The sequence below is a fragment of the Fusarium tjaetaba genome (assembly GCF_013396195.1).
Source record: "Fusarium tjaetaba strain NRRL 66243 chromosome Unknown NRRL66243_c0000021, whole genome shotgun sequence".
Lineage (NCBI taxonomy): Eukaryota > Fungi > Ascomycota > Sordariomycetes > Hypocreales > Nectriaceae > Fusarium > Fusarium tjaetaba.
The window spans coordinates 1-27,158 of record NW_023501217.1 but is presented as its reverse complement, the minus strand read 5'-3'; the positions used below and the strand labels follow the sequence as shown (position 1 = coordinate 27,158).

Genomic DNA, 27,158 nt, shown 5'->3' with positions numbered 1-27,158 from the left:
TTGCTTCTTCCCGGATGCTGGTCCAGTTGATGAGCCGTGCGTTCTTTAGGGTCCTTGCCTGTGCAGCCTTGGTAGGGTTGTGTCTCTTTATGGCTGAGACCTGTGATCCTTTAGCATTCCTCAGGTCGACTGTACCCTCGATAGCTGCAATTCTCCCCCGATGAGACACCCAATGGCGATATCAAAGATCGAATCGCAAGACCTCTGAGGCGCTGTATCCACCAAATCATTCAACTTTTGAAATCCCCCCGTCTAGAGTCGAGTTATTGGCTGAGGGGCCCGACCAGCGTAACACGCAACATGGGGCCTCAGATGCGTGCCCCTGAACTAGAATCGGCCAGGACAGGTAAATCGTGTTTGCAGCCTCCGTTAATATCGTGACTTTAACGAGGCAATTTCAATGTCTGCAATTGTCAGGCGCTTTACATCGACAGACCAGAAAATTAGCCTTTTGATCGGCTTGGCGGGATGGCGACATTGTCGATAGGGCGAAGCGCGGTAAGCTACGAATATATCATCGAGGTATGCAAATGGGTCTTATTGTCTTGACGTTTTACAAGTGATTGGCCTGTCTTTGTTCTGTATGTCGCAGCGTGGCTGTTATAAGCCGCCCGTTGAAAGGGCCACGCCAGCTTCTGCAAGCCAAAAAGGCTAACAAGGGAAAGTGGGAGGTTTCGAGGTCTAGAACTATTGATCGGCGCTGATTTTGGGCTTGACTACGATTTCCGTGTTGATCAGGTTTGCCCAATGCACCGAGCGTTGTTCCTGTAGGGCTGCAAATTGAAAACAGAGCCTTGTTGCCAACAACTCCGTGTATTTCCCTGATATCTCCCTCTTTGCGCCTTTAATAATACATGAGTAAGGGACCTCATTTCTTCTCATGATTGCAAATACCATTGGATTTTTAGGTACTTATCATGTGGCAACAGCGTTCACCACTACAAGCGTTAGCCAGGTACACATCGAGTTTATCGTCTATTCCGCGGATTCCATCGACTTTCAGCCGCCCACTTCGGGCTTGAACTAGCCACAGAGGATAACGTGTTCACCGTGTTCAACCTCTTTGCCTCGAGTGATTGGGTCATCGACAATTGATAGATTCAGCGCAATTAATATTTCCTATCGGCGAATCTTCCAATTGCAAAATCTCATATCAAAGAACATCCAGTCAATCCACTCAGAGCCCAACTGCAGCCCAGTCCTGTAGAGCCCCTACTGTTGCAGTGGGCCAATCCCGGGGCCTTTTTTTCAGGGGGCGTCTAGGGCGTCAAGGCCTGGCCAGGAACTGGCAGGGGGCGGCGCGATGGTACCTGGACTTTAGCGGCTGCTAGTGGTTGCGCTGTTCGCCAAGAGCACCCGGCCCCGTTGTTGATGGGTGGCTGCTGCTGGCGTGGTTCAGAGTCAGGGGAGGCCCAGAGACATGGGAACAGCACAAGACGAGACAAGCAGAGCAAGACAAGACTCCTAGGATTTGTTACTGGTCACAGGCTAACGATGGAGAAGGAGGCGAAGCCGAGACAGAATGGTAACCTACGGTACCTAGGCAGCTAGGTGAGGAAGGTAGCTTCAGTGGACGAACCACTGATGAGGTGGACATATCGCATCGACCGATTCATGATTCTCCCTCATCTCGACTTCGGGCAGATAATTAATTAATCACCTTCCAACAACGTCGTAACTAGCGGACCCTTCAGCGCTTCCATTCTTTTTGTGGACTTTACAGTACGCCTACCCCGGATTGTCAACCCGAACCCCCCTCCACAGCCAACAGCAACAATTACGCTTGGCTCCGGGCGGCCTTTTGTAGTAGCTTTTAGGTCCCAGTCCCTGATCTGATCAGCTGATGATCTCTCCCCTTTGAAGACCTGCGCTACAGATAGAGCTGCGACCTCTTTCCAGCTCCCACTCTCTCCCGCAGATCTCTTAACTTACTTAGCTTTGCGATTCAACGTTCAACGTTCCAACCTTCACTCGACCAACAACCGTTGTATCGCTATTGTTACACCGTCCGACTCGACTTCAATACCGTGACTCATATTTTCCATACATATTTTTTTGGTGTCATGGCTGTCTCTGTCGCCTGAATTACGGCTCTAGGCGGCGCTTCCACGATGCGATAGATTCAGCCCCCTCCTTTGTCTCCAACTACTTCCACTCGTTCCTCGATATCTCACGCTGTACCACATCGTCTTACGCGCATATCCGCCCAACCTCATTCTCGATTCGAGTCGCACCGACGTTTCCAACGCCTTCTCCTTGGCTACGCGCCTTTGTGCTTCCCATAAAAATCCCCTTTAGGAGGCCTGCCTGTAACCACTCACATCCGCCGCTTCCATGATGACCTCGGCCATTAGGCCTTCGTCACAAGTGTCTATTTCGGGCAGTGGCACCACCACAACCATGGCCGCCAGCCAGCTTCAACCGTTAACGTATGACGGGGGTGAGCTACGAATCGTCCTTGTGCCAACATCCGACGATGGAAACGACGCTTCAGAACATGACATTGGAGGATCAGAGGTCGACCGTCGTTTTTCGTCCGACAGTTATAGATCATATAGAGCGCCGAACCAACCCATTCCGACACATCCTATCCCGTCTTTACAGGATGCCTTCGCCGAATCTCTGGACGAAGTCACATCCGAGACCGAAGGACCCGGTAAACCTAAATTGCGAGAACTCGATGCACAAGGTCGTCGGGGAAGATTATTAGAACAGGCTGCTGAGGACGAACCATTCGACACGTTATGGCGTTATCGACCTGGACAGCAACAGCATGAGATGTACAAACTCATCTCACAGATTACATTTGGTGTATACCTCTTGCTCAATAGTTTGGCTGCCGATAATGGTCAAGTCGTAACCATTCTTCAGGGCCATATTGATGAGGTTGATGAGTTTCTCGAGGTGATGCTTGAAGACTTTGCACAGGCTCACAAGGATCTCACAGAGCGCATCGCTCTTCTCCAGCTTCCCATGGCCAACAGACAAGCCTTCGAAAACATGCTTGAAGATCGGGCTTTCAGAGCAAAGATTCTTGCTGGGAATGAGAGGATCGATCATATCCTGGCGCGAACGAATGCTGCCATGAAGCAATGGGACGACGATATTGATGCTGGGCTTCGTTCTAGTGAAGCCTTCATGGAATGGCTCAATGAGCACAAGAATATTAAATGGCCAGAGTCCGATCCTGATCTGGACAGTATTTATCGGGCTATGAAGGGCAACGCTGATGGCTGGCTCAACACTTTCGATGACTTAAACAACCAGGCACAGGATCTGAATGGATTGGTTATTAAACTCATGACTATCGTGGCTGAAATGGAGAAGACGGCTGGCGAGGTCAGTCGCAAAACCTGGGTAAGTTAGTTTCAGCCTTGCTTCTTTTCTTTGCTAACGTACTGAAAGGCAACTATCCCTCCGTTCACTATCCCGGTCGACGAGCCAAAGTCTGAAGAGCCTGCTCAAGTCGCCTCTCCATCGTCAAGGTCCAATACGAAATCACTTACGCCCGTGGCCAGCATTCGAAGTGCTGAGAGTCATCGTGCATCTCATATGACGCAAGGCGATCCCGAAGTGAATACTCTCAGTGATTTCCCTCTTCCTGGGGGCACGCCCCTACTACCACCCACGACATACCAACGCGCCAGCTTCAAACCTTCCCCGAACCTGAGCACCTCGACTTCCTCACCTAGGCCCAATATCAGCGCAAGCGTGTCACCCTCATCTTCTGGACCCAACCTCAGTACTACATCCCCTTCATCTGGCGCTACTACTCCCAGGGCGTCTGTTGCAGGTGATGCAAAACAGCCAGAGAGTGATGAACCTGATAACAGTGATGCGAATAGCGGTTTCGACGATGGGCCTTTATATATCCTTCAACCCAAGGTCTACACCCCAAAATCCGCCGCAGCTCCTGTGACTCCAGGCCCTGAGACACCTCGTTTCGAAGAAAAGAGCCAAAGACGAACTATAACACCTTCTACTATACATATCCCCGCTCCCGAAGAAGTTGAGGAACAGACTCATAGACGAACGCTCACCCAGACTGTTCAGGATGCAATGGGACTACAGAAGCGGACCTCATTGCGGCAAAGAGTCTCACTGAAGAAGAACCCACCTGAATCAATTCACATCCCTCCACGCACCTACGCCGAGCCGCCAGCCAGTCGCCCATCTCCCTCTAATACCGCACCCCGTACGGCTAGATCTCATGCGCCTGATTACACCCTTGGCTCCGATCTTGAAGTACAGCAACCTCATCGACTTCCTCGGGCAATCTCACATGCAGACTTCTCATCAACTCAACCTCATGTCCCTGTGATGCCTTCACCTCACTCTGAGCATCATCAATTTTATCATAACACGATCCCTGTCCGTGCATCGCCTCATTCTCCTCTACAGCAGAGACCTCATACTGCCGGTCCAGCAGATGTCCAATATCGCCCATCAGGATACTTCCAAGGTCATCAACGTAACCAGCCATCTCGAATGGGCGGTATGAGTACTCTCAGCAGCGTTACAACAGCGACTTACGATGATGCCGCCACTGTCACTTCACGAGCCACTACCCAAGCCGGAGGAAAGCGGGTTAAGAAGAAGAAGAGTGCATTTGGATGGCTTAAGAAGGCATTCAGTCTCGACGAGGACGAAAAAGCAGATTACGAAGCACGCAAGGCCATGCAATATCAGAACCAATACAATAATCAGTATTACGAGGGACATAGTCCCAAGTTTTTGGATGGAAAGAGAATTCGGTAATGTGGGCAGACGAGGGATTCTGGATATTTGAACTTTTGACGCGTTTCAATACTCGATCAAAAGTGTCTCCTATTTTCACGCAAAACTTCATTTGCGAATTGATACCCGGCGACGACGCTCGCCTGATTTTGCGCATAAGCGTTCCTCACTCATTTACTTTGTCACTTTGGATGCTCTCAGCATTACAGCATCTGCACATCTTTTGGAAATATCATTGATGGCATCACATTCCTACGAAAGTTTTCTTTATACTTGGCATGCCAGATTCTTCGGCCAGCGATGAAGGCGTTATCTGGTTTGGGCACTACGGTTAGGAAGATGCTTAATATATCTTGCATCTTCATGTTTTTTAGGACGGATTTGGCGAAGGCCATTTGATGGAAGGGACGAAGTTGGATGTTGCTGAAGGATCTATAAAAGAGTTAAAGCCTGAAATGTCACGATGATGGCAATATCAGTATATTACAAATTTACGTATCAATGACCACAGATCAGCCTCAAAATCAACGCTTGGAAGTGAAATATTTGCCGGTGAAGATGGCTGATATATTTACTCTGCTATGGCAGGATTGAACTCGTAGACTCATACTTGTATGCTTGTGATAATCTATGCTTCTAAATGCAGACCAGAACAATATCATTCAGCGTGTCTCTTGACCAGCTATGCAATATGTTCTTGACCAAACCCATAACTCTTAACGCGGCTGAAGAAGAATGGCTTGTCATTCTTCAAGCCAAACTCGCCCCAGTCATCCGTCAACTTATTGTAGCTATAGAAGCCACGCCAGATAAGCTTATTGTTGCGGGACCCCTTGCCAGCACTTCGCATAGAGAGATCCATGCGATACATGTACTTGGACCCCACGCCCTCTGTCTCAATGAACACATCACCTTCTGGATCACGGTCTCGATCATGCCTGCCAGTAGCTGGACCAGGCCGGTCTGTGTCAGAGCCTTCATCGCGATCAGCAGCAGTGGACAGGCGCCAGCGACCGCGAAGGGCGAGTGCCATGACGGCGGAGGGGAGATGAGGCTGTGCAACACCACGATGGACGTTGAGCTCTTCGCGAGTCAGGTGGTGCACGACATCTGCCGGTTCGGCAGTGCTGAGAAGGCTGATGAGTGTGCCATCACGGAAGAAACGGAGGTATCGATAGTAAGTGACGATATGGATGGGACTGCCCCACGTAGGCTGATTAGTTGAGGCTTGTCCAGTGCGCACATAGTTGACTGTGGAGATGTAGCAACCATTGAAACGAATTCGCGGTCGTGAGCGCAACAGTTGCTTCCAGGTTGGATACACAGAGGGTATGAGAGACTCAGTGAAAGCGATATTGGCATCGCGTCTGCGTTGTTCAAGCTCAGAGGGGCTGATTACGAAACCGTCCTGAATCTCAGGGCCTTCTTGTTCCTCCTCTGGTAGATCGTCCCACTCAACGCCCTTTTCGAAACGGTATATCTGCGAGCTGAAACCGACTTCTGAACCAAGAGCTACACGGCGCCAGATACGCTGCTCTGAAGCAACGAGGTATGCGAGACGCTTGCACACGCGGGACAAGCGGGCGAATTCTCCGACATCTGTGATTGCGACGTCGCGGAGGATGTGAATGAGGATCTCATCGGGGAGATCGGCAATGGGACATGGTGGCTCTGGCATGCCCTCGATGGGAGGAGGGGCAGGCTCGATTTTCAACCCGGAGAAGCTGGCTATGAGTTCGCCTATGGGTAGAGGCTTTGTTTCTACAACTTCTTCTGGTTTGGGAGGTTGAGGAGCCTCTGCTGATGCTTTGGTAGCTGTTGGCGAAACGGGTCGCGGAGCTGTCTTTTGGGGGAAGTGCTTCTCACGATATCTCCGATCAACACCATTGTCAAGCTGTAGACGAGTTAGTAGATTTTCTAATGAGTTGGACTAAGATCGCATACTCTGTAAGCCTTGCGGTAAAGCTTGAGACTATCGCCCATATTACCCTGTTCCTCCTTGTGCATCGCCTCCTCAAAATGGTCCAATGCAGAAACGAGTTTCTTTCCCTTCCTATCATGATGAACATCCTGCGGTGCTTGAGCTACAGGTTCATCCTGATCGAAGGCACGGCTTTGCACATAATCATCGTCACCGTCATCCACTGGCGCAGGTACATGCTTATGTGGCAACGATGAGATAGGACCATGATGAGGTCGTCTTGACGGTCCAGCCAGAGCCTCAGCAGTTTCCGGGTGTTCATTCCTCGTTTTAAGATCCGAGATCCATTTCTGTCGGAAAGACTCGAGTTCAGAGTCGAGCTCTTTTGTGTTTGATGTCATGATGCTTTTCTTGTCCGTTATGTCCGAAGTTTATCTTAGAAGCGGTGGGTTATTTATTACAATAAATTCATTATCACGTTGAAGGCTATAAAGAGTAGATGTTGGCCGATTGAGTCAGTGTGAGAATGAGGGAGATTGATTAGGGGCAATTTGAAGGTGGTCGATGATAAGTCGTGATGGATGATGCAAAGAGCACGAATAGAATACTGTGGTTCGCCGGCCGAGTCATAGTGGGCGATCGATTACGGTGGATGGATTTGGTTAGTGTGATCAAGAGACGGTGAATGGGCATTACAAATCCAAACGGTTGGTCAACACAGAACCGATGGTGAGTGCTGTGTGAAAGTAGATAGATGCATTGCAATTACCAGGCCATTCAGTCATTCCAATCGTTTTGAGCATTTAGATAACCGCGGCGTTCTGGTGACATGTCGTTGCAGCCAAATATCATACAAAAATGCTTCCCTCGTGCTTATTAGCATACCCTATAGTTGAACATGTTTATTGGTTGTGCTCACGTCTTAACTCTGAGGTAGTTTGAGCTCATAGTACCTAGCTACTAATTCTTAAACTTGACATATAAATTGAACTTGAGTAAAATTAGAATGTGGTTAATATTAGATACTTACTCCTAGTATTAAAGCGTTAGGTTGACATGAACGAAATCCGTTCAAGCTATCAATCGGCCAATTGTAACACGACGTTATTACGCCAACATCCTCAACGTTGAGAAACTGGACAATCAAGAAATCTCGATTTACTCTTGGGGCGCATCAGGCATTAATTGGTGCTACTACCCCCCTTCCTTGGAATTTGTCGTGAATTTCGAGATGATCGCTTTGTAATCCCCAGTCTTCAGCGTCATCGAGCGTCATGCCAACGTTGTATTACATGCGATATAAGAGCTCGCAACGGGCACATGAAAGGGATAACTCACCATTCAAAGAAACACAAAAGCGCCTTTATAAGAACCTTACTATACAGCCTATCGCAATGGACCGTGCCTTTTATACAGCTTCTCTAGACAACGGTGTCAGCATCGCTTACACTGATACCAAGCCCGATGGGAATGAGAAAGGCGTTGTGGTATTGATACATGGTTTCCCTCAGACTTCGTATCAGTTTCGAAAAGTCATTGGTCCTATCTCCTCAGCTGGGTAAGTCATATAGGCCAACAACATGTCCAATACTCATGCCTCTCAGATATCGCGTGATCACCCCAGATTATCGTGGAGCTGGATACTCGCACAGAACCCAGACAGGCTTTACCAAGACAGCTATGGCATCTGATATCCTGAAACTTCTGGACCATCTCTCTATCAAAGATCCAGTCCACATCGTTGGTCATGATATCGGTGGTATGATAGCATATACCTTTGCTTCACGATACTCTGATCGTACAGCATCTGTCATCTGGGGAGAATGTCCCCTCCCAGGAACTCAAGCTCACGAGGATACATGGAAAATACACGGCGTTCAGCATTTCCACTTCTGGTTCCACCAAGTTCTCGATCTCCCCGAAGCTCTCGTCTCAGGCAGAGAGGAGATCTACCTCGGCCATTTCTACGACAAATACTCGTACAACTCATCAGCAATTACCCAAGAGGACTTGAACTACTATGTCAAAATGTTTAGTCGTCCAGGTGCTCTACGCTGCGGTTTCAATATCTATAGAGAGTTTGGGAAAGATTCGGAGGAGAATCGTGAGTGGGTTGCCAGGCATGGAAAATGTAAAGTGAAGGCGTTGGGTCTTAATGGCGGAATGAATCAGTTCAGCGAGATGGCTGAGCAAATGATGGGCGAAGTTCACGAAAAGGGGAATTTTAGTGTTGCTTCGGTGCCTGAGAGCGGACATTGGATTGCAGAGGAGAATCCTGAAGGGTTTGTGAAGGCGGTGCTTGAGTTTGTTGGAAAGGAGTAGACAATGGGGAGAGAGAAGAAGGCTCGAGACCTCGATCCTAAATAATCAAAAGACTAAGGTAAATTGGCATAAGTTTAGGATACTTTTGACAAGTTTAGGATACTTTTGCTAAGTTTAGGATACCTTTATCAAGCTCCGATGTTTTCTTGCTCTCCGAGGTTGATGCCTGGGAGGGAGATTGATAATGAGAGATTGATAATCTTATCACAACGATCAGCAGCCAAGCGTGCTTAACGTTATACTCCACAAGATCTTCTGATTGTCTTCAAAAGTTAACATCGTGACATACTATGGTTTAAGCAAAATATATCATTAAATCTCGTGTCTTGAGGTATCTGATATTTGTTTCATTCAAGATTTCGTCAATCACAATGCGTATTTGGTCCCTGAGCCACTGACATAGCTCACTGAAGCTCCAGCAACCCTTTTGTCCAAAAGATATGCATCGAACCAATCAAAACACTCCGTGACATCATGCTGCGGAAATCTGCGGCTCTCACAAAGCAGATGACAGCTAAAATGACCGCATACCTACGGTACGTACCTTACAGGGCGCAAACCGTTTTTTGGTGCACCAATCCCCGATGCTCCGACCCCGGGCTTAGCAAAACAATGGGGGGCGATATCGCCATAATTTTTTTTGTTTATATGCTTGGTACTTGTAAGAAGTGAATGCGATAAGATCATTAAAGAGCAAACTATATAAAACATTCGTGAAATAACAAGAGAGCATCGGTAATTTACTTTTCCTCTTTCTGGGTCGCACTATTTAAAGCGCAATTTGATCGAGTGCGATACTAGCCGACCGACCGACAGACCGAATCGTTTTTCTCCTACTCCGGCCGGCCTCGGGGATTTCGTCCGGGGAGTCTGTCTTTTTCTTTTTAATTCCACAGCAAAAGACACTTTTTTATCAATCAAACTTTCGGCATTCAACTTCCAGAACGGAACTCTAAAAAAAAAATCAATGTCAACATCGCAAACATAACGACTCATCGATTGGTTTGTTCAGGGGACAAAAGGGTGCTTTTTTCTCGGCCATTAGATCGCCACTACTGCGAAACCTCTCCACCAAAGACCACTACCATCGAGTCATCGTCATCGACACCTCAGCTTGCCTTTTCCTTATCTCGACAACCTACACATATCTACTGCTCCTTCCTCCTCCTTGAGTGTCCAGTACTCTTCTTTTTCATCGGACTTTGATCTGATTCTCTCCCCAATTGCTCGACCATGAACTGAGGAGAATACGTATACACTCGACTTACCCCAATAATGGCCACTGTCGGCACAAATCGACCCAGTGGCTACGACCACCACCACCACAGTCACCACCAGAACCCCCTCCAAGCCGATGACGAGTTTTCACTACGACATATGATGGATGCTGAACCAACGGGCCCCAACGACGGGAGGGATATCCTCAGTGGGAGTAAATCAATACCAGCGGCAGGCGCTGGGAGTAACAATAATGGAGTTGTTGATATCACAGCGACGCAGAAGATGGTGTCGGCCATGTCGGGCAGTTTATTAACGTCATTACTTGGTAGGTATCTCTCTTCATCCTCGATCAGACTTATGCTAACCAGTGTTGCACAGTTACGCCCCTCGATGTCGTTCGCGTGCGACTTCAGTCGCAAAAGGTTCCTCGATCGACCGTCGATTTCTCTAAACTCGCAATTACCACCACCTCGCTCTCCCCCGCCCAAACCGCCGAACTTGGCATCACATCCTGCTGCCGCGAGGTCTTCTTCTCTGGCGGTAACGCCGAATTCTGTCTCGCTGCGCCTAGGATAGACGGTATCGTCGCGCCTCCAGCACCCGCCGAATGTGCCGTTGAAGAGGTCCAACGCCGAACCTTCAGCTCTACTTTCGACGGTCTGCGAAAGATTGCCCGCAATGAGGGCGTTACGACTCTCTGGCGAGGGTTATCGCCCACCCTTGTCATGGCTGTCCCTTCGAATATTATTTACTTTACCGGTTACGATTATTTGCGATTTAACCCGAAGAGTCCATTTTCGCATTTCTCTGATACCTCGGCACCTTTGACTGCTGGCTCAGCTGCTCGTGTCCTAGCAGCCACCGCTGTGAGCCCTATTGAACTCGTCAAGACGCGAATGCAGGCCGCTCATGGAGCATCCACGACAAATCACCTTGTGGAGGCTTTCGAGAGTGTGAAGGAGATGGTGGGATCACATGGATATACTGCGCTGTGGAGAGGCTTGACATTGACCCTTTGGCGAGACGTTCCTTTCTCAGGTCTTTACTGGTGGGGATATGAGTCGATACGATCACGACTGACAGATTATCGTGAGCAACGCCATGGTCACTCATTGCCATTGGAGGAGGACCTGTCCGAAGCAAGGAGACGATCGCAGGTGCAGGAGAACCACACCGAAACCTTTGTGGATGCCTTTACAGCTGGTGCTCTGTCCGGAGCTTTCGCATCTTTCGTCACAACACCTTTCGACGTCGGAAAGACACGAACACAGATCTACCAAGACAGCTCCAAAAAGGCCAAACATAGCAGCGCCAGCGCAGTAGCAGCCCCCGAGGAGCGCAGTATGGTGCGCCTCCTCTGGCACATCTTCAAGACCGAAGGAGCCTCAGGACTATGGAAGGGATGGATCCCACGAACCCTCAAGGTTGCCCCAGCATGCGCCATCATGATCAGCAGCTACGAGGTAGGCAAGCGAGCGTTCCGCGGAGTCAACGAGCGACGTCTTCACAGCTCCAACGATCGTTCGTGATGAAAACGAACTGGATGGAAAAGGAAATACCCCCAAAACAACGGAGAGGAAATAGATGAATTTGGCGTTATAGGGGAGGAGGCGAAACAAGAACTCTTCTCCTTGGAACTGACAATTGCTGTTGCGATTGGTTTTTTGGTATTCTTGATGATAGACGGAGCACTGTATCAAATATGAGCGATAGATAATAATTGTAAAATATATGTAAGATCAGAGATGCTAGCATCATGGGTTGTCCTCGCTTAGGTGACGGTTGAAACTGATGTACTTAGTGTGTGACTACCGGTGATATAAGACTACTAGACGTAGAATATCAGGAATCTATCAATATTGACGGCATCCAATGTAGTTGTTTTCTTGCGAGTCCGTAGTCCTCTGCATCTGAGCGTTAAGTTGGGCAATATTCAGTTATCGAGGCCGCCATTCACAACGAAAAGTGGGACTGAAGACTTCAATCTTCAACATTTGGGTCTCAATATCACCGGACTTGGACGAATAACTGCTTAAGGATAATAGTGATCAGATTAAAATTTCAAGGTACGCTTGAATCAGAGAATACCCTCACCATTCAGTCCTCAGGCCGTCACGCTTGACGACACTTCGACTCATCAAATTCTTCGCATACCATCCACAAACTCACTAACACTCATCATAGCCATCATGTACACACTCAACTGCGCCGACGGCCTCTCCCTCGGCAGAGACGTATACGTCCTCGGCATACACAGGACATCCGTTGGTCTCGCTTCTATCTCATCAGACCAGTTCCTCTCTGTTCTCGACCCAACTCGTCTCTCTGCAGGTCCTCAGCGTCGTCTGCCCACCCAGCACGGCAACTTGACCACATTGCAGGTGTTTGATAGCAATGCTTCAATTGTGTGTACCGCTGGTGAGAATGGAACTGTTGGTGTGTGGGATTTGAGACCAGGTGCGAATGTTGTGCAGTTTCAAGGTGAGTTATAGATATGAGTGAAGTTGGTAGGATAATTGCTGATTGTGAGTGTAGCTAGTCAAGCTCCTATTCTATCCATGGCTTGCAGTCTTGATACACAGACTATCGCCGTAGGAACGGAACTCCAAAACCACACAGCATCCATCCATCTCTGGTAAATCTCCCCCCTACTACTCAAAGCTCCCCTCTAACAACCCCAGGGACGTGCGCTCAACACCATCATCCAAAGCACACTACCAAGAAGTCCACAGTGACGACGTAACAGACCTATCCTTCAACCCCTCCAACCCAGCTCTTCTCCTCTCCGGCTCAACAGACGGTCTCGTCAACGTGTACGACACCCGCGTTGCAGATGAAGATGATCTCACAGTGCAGACCTGCAACGTCGACGCTTCTATTCACCGCGCTGCGTGGCTCTCAGCGACAGAAGTAGCTGCTCTCTCTCACGATGAGCGCTGTGCTCTTTACGATGTTAGCGAGGAGCGCGCAAACGGTGATGCTGTACAGGACTTTGGCGATATGAGATCTGTTCTGGGATGTCAGTACGTCGCTGATATCACGCCCAAGATGGACGGTAGCGGAGCTATTCTCGGTGTCGGAGCTCAAGAGTAAGAACTACACTCCCCCCTTTTGTGAACTGGATGCTGACGTTATGTAGTAAGCAAGGATTTGAGCTTGTCTTTCTTGCTAAGAACCCCAGTGGTGAGGGATGGGCGCTGGATCGGGAGAACAGTGTTGGCTTGCCTGGTGCTCATGGGGAGGAGATTGTGAGGTCGTTCTGCTTCTTTGACGAGGCCCATGTGGTGTATACTGCCGGTGAGGATGGAAATGTCAAGGCTTGGAGGCCCAATTAAGGAAAGAAGATCAAGATAAAACGAATAAACAATGGAGCGATCAAATTTTGCAAGATGACTGTGCTTCTGACATTTCCTGTTTGACTTGTCATAGAAGGGATCATTGCCTTGATTTATTCAGGAATAACGCCGAATCATGAGGAACGGTATCTTCTGTTCAAGATGCAATTTCATTATGTATTATTTGATGTGCGTCCTTGACCGCAAAAGCTTCGACTAACGCACATTTTATATGTTTTCAAGTACGAACCGTAGTCTCTGTCAACTCGGCCACCCAAATATGCCTAGCTTTTGAATTGATGAACGTTGAGCCTCCCGTTGATGGCCTTGTTAGGACAAGGCGTTAGCCGAAAGCACCAGGAACCGTAAGCATCAATACTAACCGTAGCCTCTGATTTGAGTCGCCAATATCCCCATATTGCCTTCTTCCATGAACCTTGTGTCCTCAACTAAACTTATCATGCTTGCTCTTCACCTTAATCTCCAACAACGCTTCATGATAGTCTCCCTCCCTCCTCGCCCTCTTCAACCTCCTAACCTCATCCTCATCCAACCTTCTCCCCGCCGCCTCCTCCAACTCCCTTCGACTAATCTTCGCCAACGCCTTCTCTTCCTTCGACGCGCGCAGCTTGGGCTTGAACCGCGCCTGCATTCTTATCCTGAACGTCGTGTCGAACGAGATGTCGTCTGCATCGCCGCGCACGTCTACGGCTTTGGAAGAGGCTTTGCTGGGTGCTTTTATGGTAAGGAATGTGTCGCGCAGGGTTTGTATTTGGAAAGTTCCGGGCGTGTCGCCAGTGGGGATCACGTTGAAGGATTCGAGGGGGGATACGGCTTCGGAGGTGGCTGAGAGGAGACCGATTTTGTCGCAGGAGAGGTATCTGTGTTACGCATTAGCTACAGGTATAGTTCTAGATGAAGAGGTTAAATTACCTTCCGTGATGACCCTTGAAGCGAAAGCTCTCTGTGCCAGCAACGCGATTCGCGACCCAGACTTGTCGCACATCATGCGGTTCCGCCGTCGCAGGATTCCCATCAACGATGTTCTCAATCGGAATCGTAAACACCTTTCCCGTCGTATCGCACGCCAGCGCCGAAGGTTCATCCGTCGGTAGAACAATCATGATCGGGCCAACAACATCTGTCGCTGCCTCAGCAGAAACCCAACTGTCGTCATTCTCTGGCTCTTCGCCAGTCTTTTGCAACTGCCCAGCTTCGTCGTCTACGCCATCGCGTTGAGATTTCTCGGGGTCTGTTCGCTTGCGCTTCTTGACCTTCTTGTCGCCTTTAAATGTCAATGGCTTGACCATGATCGGATATTCGAGGTTTAGCTTGATGATGTAGTTAGGTAGTTACAGGGAGGTTTGAGGCCGACGGTCAACGCCGGGATACGGCGAGCTCCACTACGGGAACTGAGCTGTTCGGGAAGGTGATTGGTTATGTAATCGGTTCTCCCCCGCAACTCATGGTAACCTCTGTAAGAGAAAAAAGAAATAAAAAGATGAGAATAATTCCCTGACTCCATTTATTTTTTACCTGTCGTATCAGTTGAGTCGTTAGTTGCTGTATCTCGGTCAAAATGGTTGCTCAAGCTCAAGCTGTCTCTGTGTCTCTTGAGGACCTCAAGGATGGTACGTACCTCTTACATTCATGATAGCGCCGCTGTCATGATGAATCTCCCTCGCCCTATAAAACAGCAGAGTCTAATAATTCATAGGCAATATTCCTTTTGAAACCCTCAAAGAAGCCTTTGGTCCTGATTCTCTCGGAATTCTCGTCGTAAAAGACGTCCCCAAAGAGTTTCCCGAACTTAGACACCAAGCTCTCTCTTACGCTTCATATCTCGGCAACCTTCCCAAGGAGGAACTTGGTAAGTTGTCATGATACTACTAAAGAGCCCTCACTAACACAAGTCAAGAGAAACTTGAGAACGCCAGGGCTAAATATCTGACTGGCTGGTCCCTCGGAAAGGAGACTCTTAAAAATGGCCAAGTCGACACCTTCAAGGGCTCGTACTACGCCAACTGCGCATTCTATATCGACCCATCTCTCGAATGCGCCAAACCAACTGAAGAGTTCTCCATTGACACATTCCCCGAATATCTCGCCCCCAATGTCTGGCCACCAGAGAATGTTCTTCCAGGCTTCAAGCCCTCTGTCACCTCCCTATGCCGCCTCATCATTGACGTAGCTGTCCTCGTCGCACGTGCTTGCGATCGCTTTGCGCAAGAGGATATTCCAGGTTATCCAGCTGGATACCTAGAGCACGTTGTCAGCACTTCTAGCACCACCAAGGCCCGCCTGCTGCACTACTACCCTCAAGAAAACGACCCTGCTGCTAATGGCGGTGATGAGGATGACTGGTGTGCTACGCATTTGGACCATGGATGCTTGACTGGTCTTACATCAGCCATGTTTATCGACGAGCACAAGACAAATCCCGCTGTACCAGAAGTTACAAACTTGAACGGCGCTTCTCTCCCACCCCTTGATGAGCTTCCCTCATCCCCTGACCCTTCAGCTGGTCTGTACATCAAGTCTCGTACAGGCGAGACTGTTCAAGTCAAGATTCCTCGCGATTGCATTGCTTTCCAGACTGGTGAAGCTCTGGAGCGTATCACTGCCGGTCGCTTCAAGGCTGTGCCTCACTTTGTCAGGGGCGTGAGAGCTAGTGTTAGTGATGGAAAGATTGCGCGTAACACGTTGGCGGTGTTTACTCAGCCTAACTTGGGTGAGGAGGTGGATATCAAGCAGCATCTTACTTTTGGAGAATTTGCTCGGGGTATTGTTGATAAGAATACTGTGTCATGATATCTTGATATATACAGAAATACAAACTTTTGCGGCGCAGTTTCAAGTCACGTCTTGATGGTTTGCGAGAATAATTATTCTTGAGAGTTGTTCAAATGAGTGTGTATTTTAAGCTCAATCGAAAAACAGTCCTAACAGCCTACACAATGTGACATATAGGAACATGTTTGTTTTCTCTTTTGTAGCATGCATATAAGGAGAGTGATTTGTCCTGCAAAACCCTACTTAAGATATCACTCTAGTAGGGTAAAAGGGGCAGCGCGGGCATTGAAACGAAAGCAAAAACTTAGCAGCGATGATAATGTGTCCGGCTTTGTAGTAAATCAATCACTTTCAGCCGAGAAGAGAAGTAAAAAGAATGGGCCTGGACCAAGGTATGCAGAAATGATTGATGAAATTACCAAGAATTCAGCCATACAACTGGCAGGGACTAGATCATAAATGATCGTATCCTAACATGGCATTCCTGAAGCATCAAGTACGCGTGTCAGGTTTGAGTAAAGCACTCAGCCAATTAGGCCCAAGCACCCACGAGACTCATGAAGAAAGCCCCGAAGAACACCAAAAGGCAAGCATAGATACGCTTACGGCCACGGAGGAATCGCCAGCTCTCGTCACTGAGGAAGTCCTGGGAAAGGAGCTCAACCAGCGAGGCAAAAGTGAGGAGTCCAGCCGAGATAGCATTCATGACACCAACGACAATGAGGCCAGTTTCGGAGTTGGGGCTGTAGAGAGTGTGGGTAGCAAGGCCGATAGCTTGTCCCAGAGGAGTACTGGTAATAATGTTAGTGGGTGATACTGTACGAATGGGTATTCAATACTTACGTGCATCCATAGGCGAGGGCCATGAACCAAGGCTGCATCTTGCCCTCAGGCCACTTGATGGAAGCGATTCGAGAGCCCAGAGCCAATCCTTCAAAGGTTTCTACAATCGTATTAGTCCAAGTTCAAGGCCATCAACATTATATGTCCACTTACGGTGAAAGACAATGGCAATGAGCAGAATAATGAATTCGTTGCCAATCGAAACGCTAAGCGCCATGCCAATAAAAACACTGTGGAAGAGAATACCAAGCTCGAGCAAGACACACTGGAGAAGCTCCTTACGTTGCTGCTGCTCTGGGGTCAAGCTTGGCATCTGTACAGCCTCGAGGCTCGTCTCCTCGAGGTTCTTTCTTCCAGATTGAGCGTTGTCGTCATCTTCGCAAGCTTCTTCTTCCAGGTTCTCCAATCGTTCATCTCTGCTATTCAGGACAGAAAGTCCCTGACCAATGCTGGAGGATCGTCCACGAATAGGTCCCATATCCCGGATGGGGAGCATGCCTGTGCCTCCCATGCACCCGCCACTGTTAGAGTTGCCAACAATGCTGGCATCGCTGTCGGTTCCGGACGTGACCTCAGCGGGCGAAACATGGCGAGACGGGTGAAAGACCATCTCAATAACAGTGACAAGGAAAATGGCAGCAAGAGCAATGGCACCAGGCATGGCAGGGTAGTCCTCGTTCCAGAAGCTACTCAGACAAGGGTCCCCGAGAGAGATGAAAGCAGTGGGGAGCAAATGGACAAAAGCTGTAGCAATCAGCACACCAGTGCCGAAATGGCGTACAGCGAAGAAGAAACGAGTCGGAATCCTTAGACCTGGGAACTTGGTAGCCATGATGGGGAAAGCACAAGCAAGCGTCGAAACGCACAGGATAATGAACAAGGCTCCAACATGGAGAGGAGTGTTGTATTCAGCCTTGTTGACACCTCCAGTCTCGCAGGTGCTTCGCTTGCGGAGAGGCGAGACCTGAACAGGAATCGACTCATGGGCCTTGGGGATTGAGGCCATGGCAGCAGGCGCAGAGGCAGGGGAGTTCCAGGATGAGATGATTGTCGAGACAACAAGAACAGAGAGGACCCAGACGGTCCAGCTCCAGATGTGCGAGGCACATGACGAGAGGGTGCCTCGATGAAGACGGATTTGGTCATCACCACCATCTACCGTCTTGAGATACGAGGACAGTCCTGAGTAGGTGAGTTAGTACTGCGAATGAAACTGAGATGTGGATTATGACAAGGGATAATCATGAGATTCTTCAGACATACCCGAGATACGGGACAGTCGTCCCGCATCCTTCTCAGAGCCCAGGAAGGGCTCTGTAGGATGACTCCCCGCTTGATTACTTTCATCGTGCGAATTCAATAGACTTCCGCTCGTGCCTCCACTTCCGTCATCCTGCGCAGCATCAACATGCTCGCGCAGGTTGGAGATGCCATTGAGATCCTGACGCGTGGTGTTCATGGCTGCCAGGGGAGAAGGAGCTTGATTCCAAGTCAAGCGCTGATAGAAAGATTCATCTGCTTTAGATAGGCAAATCATCTTGTTCGGACCTTTTGGGTATTGGCTTGATGAGTTCAGCCCTAACTTTGTGGAAGAGGATCGTTTGATAGGGAGGCTGTTTGAAAAGGTTCCAGTAAAGTTTGTTTGTCGTCACTGGCAAAAAGGCCACGAATACAAAGTCTCGGCCGATTACAGTCAATCAGAGTATTTTCAATCAATGTTGATGACTTCGATAATTGCAGTGAATACGTTACGAATTGGAAGAGGTAAGGAACTGGAATTGATGCGATGACGGAGATATAAGAGAATAGAGTTATCGCGTAGTGTACTACTTTAAATCTAACTGTAACTACCAGGTCGGCAGACAAAAGGGTTAAAGGCACCTGGATAAGCAGAACACAGCCGCTAAAACTCCACTCACCTGCTTCAGAAACTGGGGGAGGTGGCATCCTTGACAGCCCAGATCAGGTAAGGACAGACTTTTTTTCTTTTCTTGTCTTGTCCTAGTCTTGGGAACTCGATATCCCCGGCTTCGCCCGCGTGACCAGCAACCCAAGACATTGGCTCAGTCTGTCTTGATTGGCTCGTGCCTCGAGATACACGGGTCAATACGGAAAACCACGAGCATTTCCTTGTACCTCCCCGCAGTCTCTCTCTCTCTCCTCCGTTGGGTCCCGGTCATCGGCCGGAAGAAGCTTGCGAGCGGGCGGCTCAAGAGCTCGGGAGACCTCCGTAGCTACCTATGATCCATGAATAACAGAATATCCACAAACTATTGATCACTTGATCACAAGAGAATCTCAGCTTTTACCCATGGAAAGGTAGAAAAGTCTAGATTTTCTCTTTACCCCACAGGAATACGATCGAATACGCTTCATCGAACCAAGCCAAACACCGGCAGAGAATTACAGCCCTCCCCGTCTTGGCACGCCATGTCTATGCCGTATAACTTGCATGGCAACTCGGTGAATCGAGGTGAAAGCCGAAGGGTCCAATAGCTTTAAGCTATCACTAGCAAGCATGTCTCGTCACTGGTGAGATAATGAACTCCCTGCAGCTTGACCGCACTCACATGCGGTAAACTTCCGGAGGAGAAATGAGGCCCAAGTGACGATGAGACTGCCAATTGTTACATCGATAATGCGCCTGGTCTTGTGTCTGTTCCCACCCATATATTACTGGTCTGCTATGATCGACAAGAGTTCTTGGCTGTTGCGCTTGAGCTGTGAATCAATCAGCACTGTAGAACAAGCATACTTTAAGCTTGATCACCGTGATTCGAGTCGAAAAGACGACGGGAATAATCATCAAGACATCAATGCAAGAAGGTTTAACGATATGGGTCTTATCTAGGATCATATACGAAACGGAGCCGCGATTACATAAGACGTGATGCGATGATGCTGCGTAATTGCATCATCCTTCTTCACATGAATACAACCTCATTTATACTCTGTGATAACCTCAAAAAACACAGCATCTCTTCTCATAACTCACCCAAATCAGCATCCCAGATACTTCAAACATGGCTCTCCCTCCTAAATTCGCCGGGCAGAAGCTCCAGTTCGCTCACCCTCCCGCCTCCGACTCAGCCGTGGCTCACACAACTCACACCCTCGAGTTCTACCTCGACTACTGCTGTCCCTTCTCCGCCAAGATCTTCCGCACCCTGCAAAACGACGTGATCCCCGCCATCAAGGCCAACCCGGCCTGGGCATCCAGCCTCACATTTATCTTCCGCCAGCAGATCCAGCCATGGCATCCTTCCTCCACGCTCATGCACGAAGTTGCTCTCGCTGTTCTCCGCCTTGCGCCTGAGAAGTTCTGGGAGTTTAGCGCTGTGCTATTTGACGAGCAGCAGGATTACTTTGATGTCAATGTTGTGAATGAGAAGAGAAATGATACGTATCGTCGTTTGGCAAAGGTTGCAGCCAAGGTTGGCGTTGATGCGGACAAGGTGTTTGATCTGCTTGTGATCTCTGACAAGCCTGGTGAGGATGGGGCGCTGAATGCGGGTAACAAGGTCACCAACGATGTCAAGGTCATCACCAAGATGAACCGTTTGATCGGTGTGCATGTCACTCCTACTGCTGTGTTTGACGGTGTTGTGCAGGATGTCAGCTCTGGATGGTCGAAGGAGCAGTGGATTGAATGGCTACAGAAGAATGTTGTTTGACTCGAATCAGAGAATCAGAGACACAAGAGCCATAAGCTCTAAATAGAATGAATGAATTCATGATAACTATAGACAATTGAAGCTCTCACCAGAATATTCCGAGTTGGTCATTTTATGGTGACAAAACGGCCTCTACCCTGTGTAAATATCTTCAACCTCAGCGCGTCTCCCCACTACCATCAGTTTTTGACATCGCCCTCATGAGCCTCTCATTGAAGCCATAACTCACATCAGTCACAATGCATCAATTAAGAATGATAATACCAAGGCTACGGCCAACTCAACTGACCTCTCTCGCCTGCCAAACAACGCCTCTTCAATCCTCAGCTCTCCCGCGAAACTTTCGTCGCTCACTACAAAAATCTCTACAAGCTCAAGTGAGATGCTACGCCAAACCTACAGCCAAGAAGCCTGTTAAGCTTGAAGATGAGCTTAAGCGACAGGCTAGAGCTGCTTCTAAAGATGGCAAGGAATTCGGTATGTTCAGTCGCGAGATGGTTAAAAGAATGGTGGCTGATGCTGTTTAGAACTTCCTGAGAAACTCATCATATATCATGCTGGAACAGGCCGCATCACATTCATGGCCATGCTCAAAATCACAACACTCTTCATTGGTGTCTTCTTCTGCTGTATCGTAGCACCAAGCTATTTCAAAGCTGAAAAGCCCGAGCTCCTCACCGCAGGCGGTATGTCCTATCTCATCTCTCCCATAGTAAACCACAAACTAACAACACCAAGTCGTCCTATGCGGCATCATCCCCGTCCTGTTTGTCACCTACATAACCTCCCCCTTCGTAACCCACATCCACGTCCACCTCCCCCCCTACGCCCGAACATCACGCCCCATTCTAGAGCGCTTCATCAAGAACCTCCCTCCCACAACGCCCCTCACCCTGACCACCATGAGCGCCATCTCCAAGCCTCGCTACAGCAGCATGCACGCCGGTGATCTGAGCCCTGTGCGACGCCGCCTCGGCCTCATCAACTACGTCCGTGACACAAAGGACGAGAACGCCAGGCGCAAGTGGTATATGTTCCGTGCCGTCGGCAAGTTCTACGTGCAGGACAAGAGGCCGCAGACGCGGGTCCGGTATCAGAAGAAGACGGATAAGGTCGATGGTTGGATCTGGGATGTCATCAAGGAGCGCATTGACAATCGGGCGTTGAAGGCTGCGTCACCTTATAAGGGGAATGTCTCGATTTGAACCGTTTGTCCGGTTCTGTACTACCATGTATGTACGATATATCGGAGAAACGGGAATGCTCTTCGGTTCGCTCGTTGTTAGTATCACAGGCCTAGTCTCGTAAAGAAACAGACAACATGGCCCAATGAATTGATGAACAGGTAACGCGGGAACCATTGCTTCGGAGCAACGGGCATAATCTCCATGTGGAAGACTAATATATATGAGGTTGACCCTTGCTCTGATCGACGTCCAATGGGGAGTCTAGTTCATCAACTCAAGACTTCGTATCAAGACCCTAGTCAAGAACACACCCCTACATACTGGTCACTTCAATAGCACACATATCACCATTACATGAGGACAGATCAATCAAGCTCTCGAATAATGCGCCCAGTGCACGCAACCATGATATTTATACGTTGCATATCAAATAGAACCAATCCAGAAGCCATGACTCCTTTCTGTTTTTCCTTTGTTCCCAATGCTCCGCCAGAAGCCTTCCAGGTCGTCAATCACGTAGACAAATATTGGTACATGGATCCTGCCTGTCCAACCGAAACAAACGCACCTCATAGTAGGTACGGGCCCTTTCCATTTGTTGCTTGTGGGCCTAAATAATTCTCAACGCCTCCATCATGGCTCGTTATATGTTCTTGTCAATCCTGTCAAACCATCGTAATCAACCGGTTTCTATACAATAATACAAGCCCTTCCTTCTTCTGGCTGCATTCAAGTTCTGTCTGTGACGGAACATGTAATCAAGGACTGCGACAAGTCTAATAACTTGAGAAGGCCATGTCCTTAGCAGATTCGTCAAGAGGAGCTCTGCTGCTGTGACCAAGTCCAGCACAGAGCTCGCCGACAGATCGCCTTTAGCTTAGTAGGAAACAGCTTCAGGAGTATTCATCTTTGAGAGGTGATAGCTCAATCAGCAATAGCATCCTTTCACCAGTGTATGTATATTCATCACTGGCCCCATGCTCGCTTCAACCCACCCTCGTAAACGCTTGCAACCGACTCTTGCCACATTGCAGGGGTGACAAAGTTTGGCACCGGTGCAGACGAGTACTGAGATGGCGAGATTTGATGCGATCCAGCAGGCATTGAAGCTTGAACTGCCTGGATATCCTGGATAGTGGGAACTTCCGTGGCACCTGAGGACGACGCGTTAAGAGGGCTCGTGTGAGGTGGGGTGGAGCTGGATTGTGTGTGAGAGGCAGGCGTACCAAATGTGGTGTTCCATTGTCTGTAGACCAGTTAGCGAGCTGCTAGATCACAGCAGAAGAGGCTTCAACTTACTCAAATAGTCGCGATGGGTTCCATGCGGGTTGGTCCGTCATCGACATGCTCTGGGGCATCCCAGGAGCCTGTGATCCTTGCGACATCATGACGAGCGACTGTACAGCTGGGGAGTCACTTTTGCTGTCCAAAGGGCCCGCGGAAATAGGAGGTGTAATGGGGTGGTTGGTATAACTGACTTGTTGAGCACCGTGTGTATCCAAATGTTGATCAATGGACCCTGTCCGGTGGATTACTGGTCGGAATGAGTCGTTACCACGAGGAGGGCTGGAGTGCGTGGAAGGGTGAGGGCTGCCATAGGGAAAGCTGGGTTTCAGGACGAATGGCTTTCGAACATCTGCTGAGAAAGCATCTCGTAGTGCGTTGATCTGCTTCTCCAGCTCTGGCATCGGCCATGCTGCCATCACCTTCTCCAACACCCTCATGTGCCTCGTAAAGTACTCGCGAGCATCAGTGTTGAACTCGGGGTCTGGTGAAACAATTGCAACCTATTGAGAATGAGTCAGTTTGCGTCGACGGCTATCCTCTTCAAAAAACCTACCAGATGAATGACAATGCAAGAGAGGCCTGCGTAAAGAGAGAAACTAAAGCCTCGCTGCATACACTGGAGTCCGGTAAGTCCGAATGAGTTGAGAGTTGCCTCCTGGAGACGGCACAATGCCTTGGCAGAGCTATAGCAAATCATCATATGGCGTTTCCATTGTCCATCCGGAGAATTAGGGTCAAGGAATGACAGGATAGGTCGATGGAACAGAATCAAGGCCAGGTAGTAGTATCCGTGCATGTTTCCAATAAAGTGCGAGGGAATCCAGGGAGGCGATCCATCTGGTGGGAAGGAAATGGCCAGATCCGGAGGTAGCTCTGTCAGCCAAGTGTTGAAGCTCTGTCCCAACTGCTGGAATTCAGGATCAACGCCCCAATCCTTTCGTCTTCGCAGTCTTGTGTAGACTTTGCTCATGGTAGCAACAGTTCGCACAACCTGAGAGAAGTAGCTGAAATTGCGCGAGATGTGGTATTCGGATTCTTCGCAGCCTGGAACAGGTCTCGCAGCGGTGAAATCCACAGTGTTAAGCTTTACTGCGTGGTCGTGTCGCCCTTGTTGATGTTAGCCATCAACACAACAGTATTCATGCAATTGTCACTGACCTTGAGGAGCTCCAACCATGACCTCGCAGACAAAGACCAGCTGCCATAGTCGCTTTCGAAGTTGACACTCAACCGGGGTAAACTCGCAAGAAATACCTGCTTGGTGGTCCTCGTAATGCTCATCCAAGCCCAGGTCCTTGCCCATCTGAACACACTGTACAACAGTCATCCAAGAACGATAATAGTAACCTCGCTTGGGTGCAGCTTCGCGAGCCTTGAGAATCATAAGCAGGGCTTGAAGGGTGCTCAGACGTGGAATGTCCATGAAAGAATCGGCGTGTCCTAAATTGTGTAAGTACCCTCACAATTATCTTCATACAAATTGACAGCACTTACGAGAAGCGAGGGCAAGCCATTGTTGGCCCTCACCAGGGTCCTCGGCCAAACGTCCACCCATAGCAAAGATAGCTTCCAGAATCAAAGGCGAAATAGCGTTTCGATCTGTGTTCCATTGTTGGTAGAAGACCGTCTTGCACAACACGGGAACGTAAGGGTGAACGTGAGTGAAATAAAGGTCGAAATAATTGAGTGCTGTGTCGTCATCGGGCATCAACTCAGGCGGTATGCGAATCTTGTGGCCAGGTGCAGGCTTAGGTAAATTGGCTGGGAACTCCTCCTCATCGTCTTCAATAGCTGGTTCCTCTTCACGTCTGAACGATGCCTTGTTCCTGAGATATGGAGCTATATGGACATCAGTAACTATATGGGTGAGTATGGGTATTATGAGCCCTACCTGTGCCAGTTTCATTGACCTTCAGCGTTCCTAAGAGATCTGCAAGGTCATGATGCTGATATTCTCCAGGTGAGTAGGCCTCTGGGGAGGGTTGCTGCTGAGCTTGAGGAGGCGGTGGTGGCTGGTGCATTGGAGGAGTGGGAAACACATTCTGGCCTGCATAATGCTGTTCCATCATTGAACCTGAAGGCGCAACAGCACCATAAGGCATGCCTCCAGCTTGCTGAGAAGGATCGTACTGAACATGCTGATATTGGGCACTTGGGTCAGGGTAGCCTGGCTGAGGAGCACCGTACATAGAAGCTGGCGAGATCTTTGCGCCTGGGTTCATTACTTGATGTTGCATTGGCATTTGCTGATACTGATCTGAAGGGTTCATGGGTGTCGTGTCATAAGTCGTCGAGTCGTTGGCTCCATCGAAACCATTTGGCCGTACGCAGTGAAGCTTGAGTCTTATGCAGGCCGAGCATGGCCATGTGTTTGTAGTCGCAGCGTCACATTTGATCTTCCGTCTTCTGCAACCTTCGCAAGCCCTCATAACTGCTGTGGTCTTAGCATGCTATTATTAAGTTTGTACCTTGACGGGTAATTATACCTTTCAACCGCTTATGGCGGTTATGCTCGTCAACGAACACATAGTCTACACCATGTTAGTTACCATATCAAAATAGCACACGAATATGCGGTATGCTTCCACGCACTCTTTTGGGTCTCGCGCTGCGTATATTGCTGCGGCGCAAAGGAAAAGGAATTCATTTGGGATTGTTGTGGTAAGATTCGGCGAACAGTAGGGTCGTCGTTTGACATTATAAGCAGTACAGTACAGTTCCGAGGTTTGTACCTCTAAGAACGTCGAGTATTGACGATGACGGCGGCCAACATGAAAAATCGGTTCGCAAATTCAGATGAACGAGAGTCGGGAGATCGTCGCAAACGATCGAGTAAATGGTATATAGGTAGATGTTCGGAGTTTGGGAGTTTGCGCGCGATGGGGAGGAGAATCGCGGGGTGGAGGGATGCTCGTGGGGACAATGTCGTGACGGTGGGCGACAAAAGCAAGCAACGATGGGCTAACGTTGGGCGGTAAATAAGGTCAAGATCCAAGTCGGGGCGACAAGACAATGGAGGTGTGCGACGTGGGTAGGATAGAGTAGAGTAGAGCAAAGTAGGTAGGAAGAGATATAAACTATTTGTCGTGCAAAAGAGAAAAAGCGTAACGTAAGGAGGCGAAATCCGCAACAACAGAACAGACAGACAGACAAGAGATATTGTATGGTATGTACGAAAGCTAGACCAGCTAAAAGACGTCCAGTATTAGAATAAAATCGAGTTGGCTGGCTGAACTGGATGGACTGGACTGGATTGACTAGCTGGAACTGGGCTGGCTAGGGGCGTGTCGGGGTACTATGTATGTAGATGATGGTGTGTCTTGGAAAGCTTAGAGCAAGGTAGTGAGAGTTAAAGTGAACCGTAGAGTCGGGTGTTTAGAGCCACTGCGTGTGGCTTTGAGTTTTGACTTTGTCTCTCTTTGGTCTTGGTCTTGTTAGTTATTTCGTCTTTGCTTTTGCAGGGCAGGGCCAAGGGCGGCATCAAAACATGGGTGTGATGTTATAATATGTATCGGGGAAAGCTTGGCCTATGGGACTTGTCTTGGAAGAGTACAGCAGAGTGAGTGAGTGCCCTGATCTGTCTGCGTATGGCATGGCCTGGCCTGGTTTGCGTTGGCCTGTGCTATGAGCCCTGCCTGGGATGCTTTGCCTGACCGTCAGTCCCTCCTCACCACACTAGAGACTAGTGACGAGCAGATGGTGGAGAGTTTCGGGCTGGCGTTATTTGGATCACAACAGGGCGACAAGACAAGACAAGACAAGCCCAGGGCTCAACTAACAGGGGCGGGACAGGACAGGAGACCAGGGGAGGGGAATGGGATGGGGTGTCGATGGAGAT

General features: G+C 49.1%; 10 protein-coding genes across 10 annotated transcripts; 6 read left to right on the top strand and 4 right to left on the bottom strand.

The window, feature by feature from the left end:
* Nucleotides 1-2,400: 2,400 nt before the first annotated feature.
* On the top strand, nucleotides 2,401-4,758 carry FTJAE_885 (uncharacterized protein; the record flags this gene model as incomplete). The annotated part of the gene is made up of 2 exons (XM_037355709.1): nucleotides 2,401-3,357; nucleotides 3,406-4,758. The coding sequence occupies 2 exons, from the start codon at nucleotides 2,401-2,403 to the stop codon at nucleotides 4,756-4,758; spliced, it is 2,310 nt and encodes a 769-aa protein (XP_037211915.1).
* Nucleotides 4,759-5,419: 661 nt separating this feature from the next.
* Nucleotides 5,420-7,059, bottom strand: FTJAE_884 (f-box; the record flags this gene model as incomplete). Its single annotated transcript, XM_037355698.1, has 2 exons — nucleotides 5,420-6,631; nucleotides 6,682-7,059. 2 exons carry the CDS (start codon nucleotides 7,057-7,059, stop codon nucleotides 5,420-5,422), a joined length of 1,590 nt encoding a protein of 529 aa, XP_037211914.1.
* A 993-nt stretch (nucleotides 7,060-8,052) lies between these two features.
* Nucleotides 8,053-8,980, top strand: FTJAE_883 (haloacetate dehalogenase H-1; the record flags this gene model as incomplete). The annotated part of the gene is made up of 2 exons (XM_037355687.1): nucleotides 8,053-8,216; nucleotides 8,263-8,980. The coding sequence occupies 2 exons, from the start codon at nucleotides 8,053-8,055 to the stop codon at nucleotides 8,978-8,980; spliced, it is 882 nt and encodes a 293-aa protein (XP_037211913.1).
* Nucleotides 8,981-10,255: 1,275 nt separating this feature from the next.
* On the top strand, nucleotides 10,256-13,536 carry FTJAE_882 (mitochondrial carrier family; the record flags this gene model as incomplete). Its single annotated transcript, XM_037355676.1, has 6 exons — nucleotides 10,256-10,526; nucleotides 10,580-11,722; nucleotides 12,386-12,682; nucleotides 12,737-12,836; nucleotides 12,883-13,290; nucleotides 13,341-13,536. The coding sequence occupies 6 exons, from the start codon at nucleotides 10,256-10,258 to the stop codon at nucleotides 13,534-13,536; spliced, it is 2,415 nt and encodes an 804-aa protein (XP_037211912.1).
* Nucleotides 13,537-13,981: 445 nt separating this feature from the next.
* Nucleotides 13,982-14,846, bottom strand: FTJAE_881 (FRG1-like family; the record flags this gene model as incomplete). Its single annotated transcript, XM_037355665.1, has 2 exons — nucleotides 13,982-14,417; nucleotides 14,470-14,846. The coding sequence occupies 2 exons, from the start codon at nucleotides 14,844-14,846 to the stop codon at nucleotides 13,982-13,984; spliced, it is 813 nt and encodes a 270-aa protein (XP_037211911.1).
* Nucleotides 14,847-15,115: 269 nt separating this feature from the next.
* FTJAE_880 (uncharacterized protein) lies at nucleotides 15,116-16,347 on the top strand (the record flags this gene model as incomplete). The annotated part of the gene is made up of 3 exons (XM_037355654.1): nucleotides 15,116-15,167; nucleotides 15,254-15,406; nucleotides 15,455-16,347. The coding sequence occupies 3 exons, from the start codon at nucleotides 15,116-15,118 to the stop codon at nucleotides 16,345-16,347; spliced, it is 1,098 nt and encodes a 365-aa protein (XP_037211910.1).
* A 514-nt stretch (nucleotides 16,348-16,861) lies between these two features.
* FTJAE_879 (low affininty zinc transporter) lies at nucleotides 16,862-18,631 on the bottom strand (the record flags this gene model as incomplete). Its single annotated transcript, XM_037355642.1, has 4 exons — nucleotides 16,862-17,120; nucleotides 17,173-17,272; nucleotides 17,326-18,354; nucleotides 18,436-18,631. The coding sequence occupies 4 exons, from the start codon at nucleotides 18,629-18,631 to the stop codon at nucleotides 16,862-16,864; spliced, it is 1,584 nt and encodes a 527-aa protein (XP_037211909.1).
* Nucleotides 18,632-20,195: 1,564 nt separating this feature from the next.
* FTJAE_878 (thioredoxin) lies at nucleotides 20,196-20,846 on the top strand (the record flags this gene model as incomplete). Its single annotated transcript, XM_037355631.1, has 1 exon — nucleotides 20,196-20,846. One exon carries the CDS (start codon nucleotides 20,196-20,198, stop codon nucleotides 20,844-20,846), a length of 651 nt encoding a protein of 216 aa, XP_037211908.1.
* Nucleotides 20,847-21,085: 239 nt separating this feature from the next.
* FTJAE_877 (uncharacterized protein) lies at nucleotides 21,086-22,051 on the top strand (the record flags this gene model as incomplete). The annotated part of the gene is made up of 3 exons (XM_037355620.1): nucleotides 21,086-21,323; nucleotides 21,374-21,532; nucleotides 21,585-22,051. 3 exons carry the CDS (start codon nucleotides 21,086-21,088, stop codon nucleotides 22,049-22,051), a joined length of 864 nt encoding a protein of 287 aa, XP_037211907.1.
* A 948-nt stretch (nucleotides 22,052-22,999) lies between these two features.
* On the bottom strand, nucleotides 23,000-26,018 carry FTJAE_876 (cutinase transcription factor 1 alpha; the record flags this gene model as incomplete). The annotated part of the gene is made up of 8 exons (XM_037355610.1): nucleotides 23,000-23,279; nucleotides 23,333-23,820; nucleotides 23,874-24,427; nucleotides 24,479-24,760; nucleotides 24,815-25,159; nucleotides 25,212-25,751; nucleotides 25,807-25,851; nucleotides 25,913-26,018. The coding sequence occupies 8 exons, from the start codon at nucleotides 26,016-26,018 to the stop codon at nucleotides 23,000-23,002; spliced, it is 2,640 nt and encodes an 879-aa protein (XP_037211906.1).
* Between the last annotated feature and the right edge of the window lie 1,140 nt (nucleotides 26,019-27,158).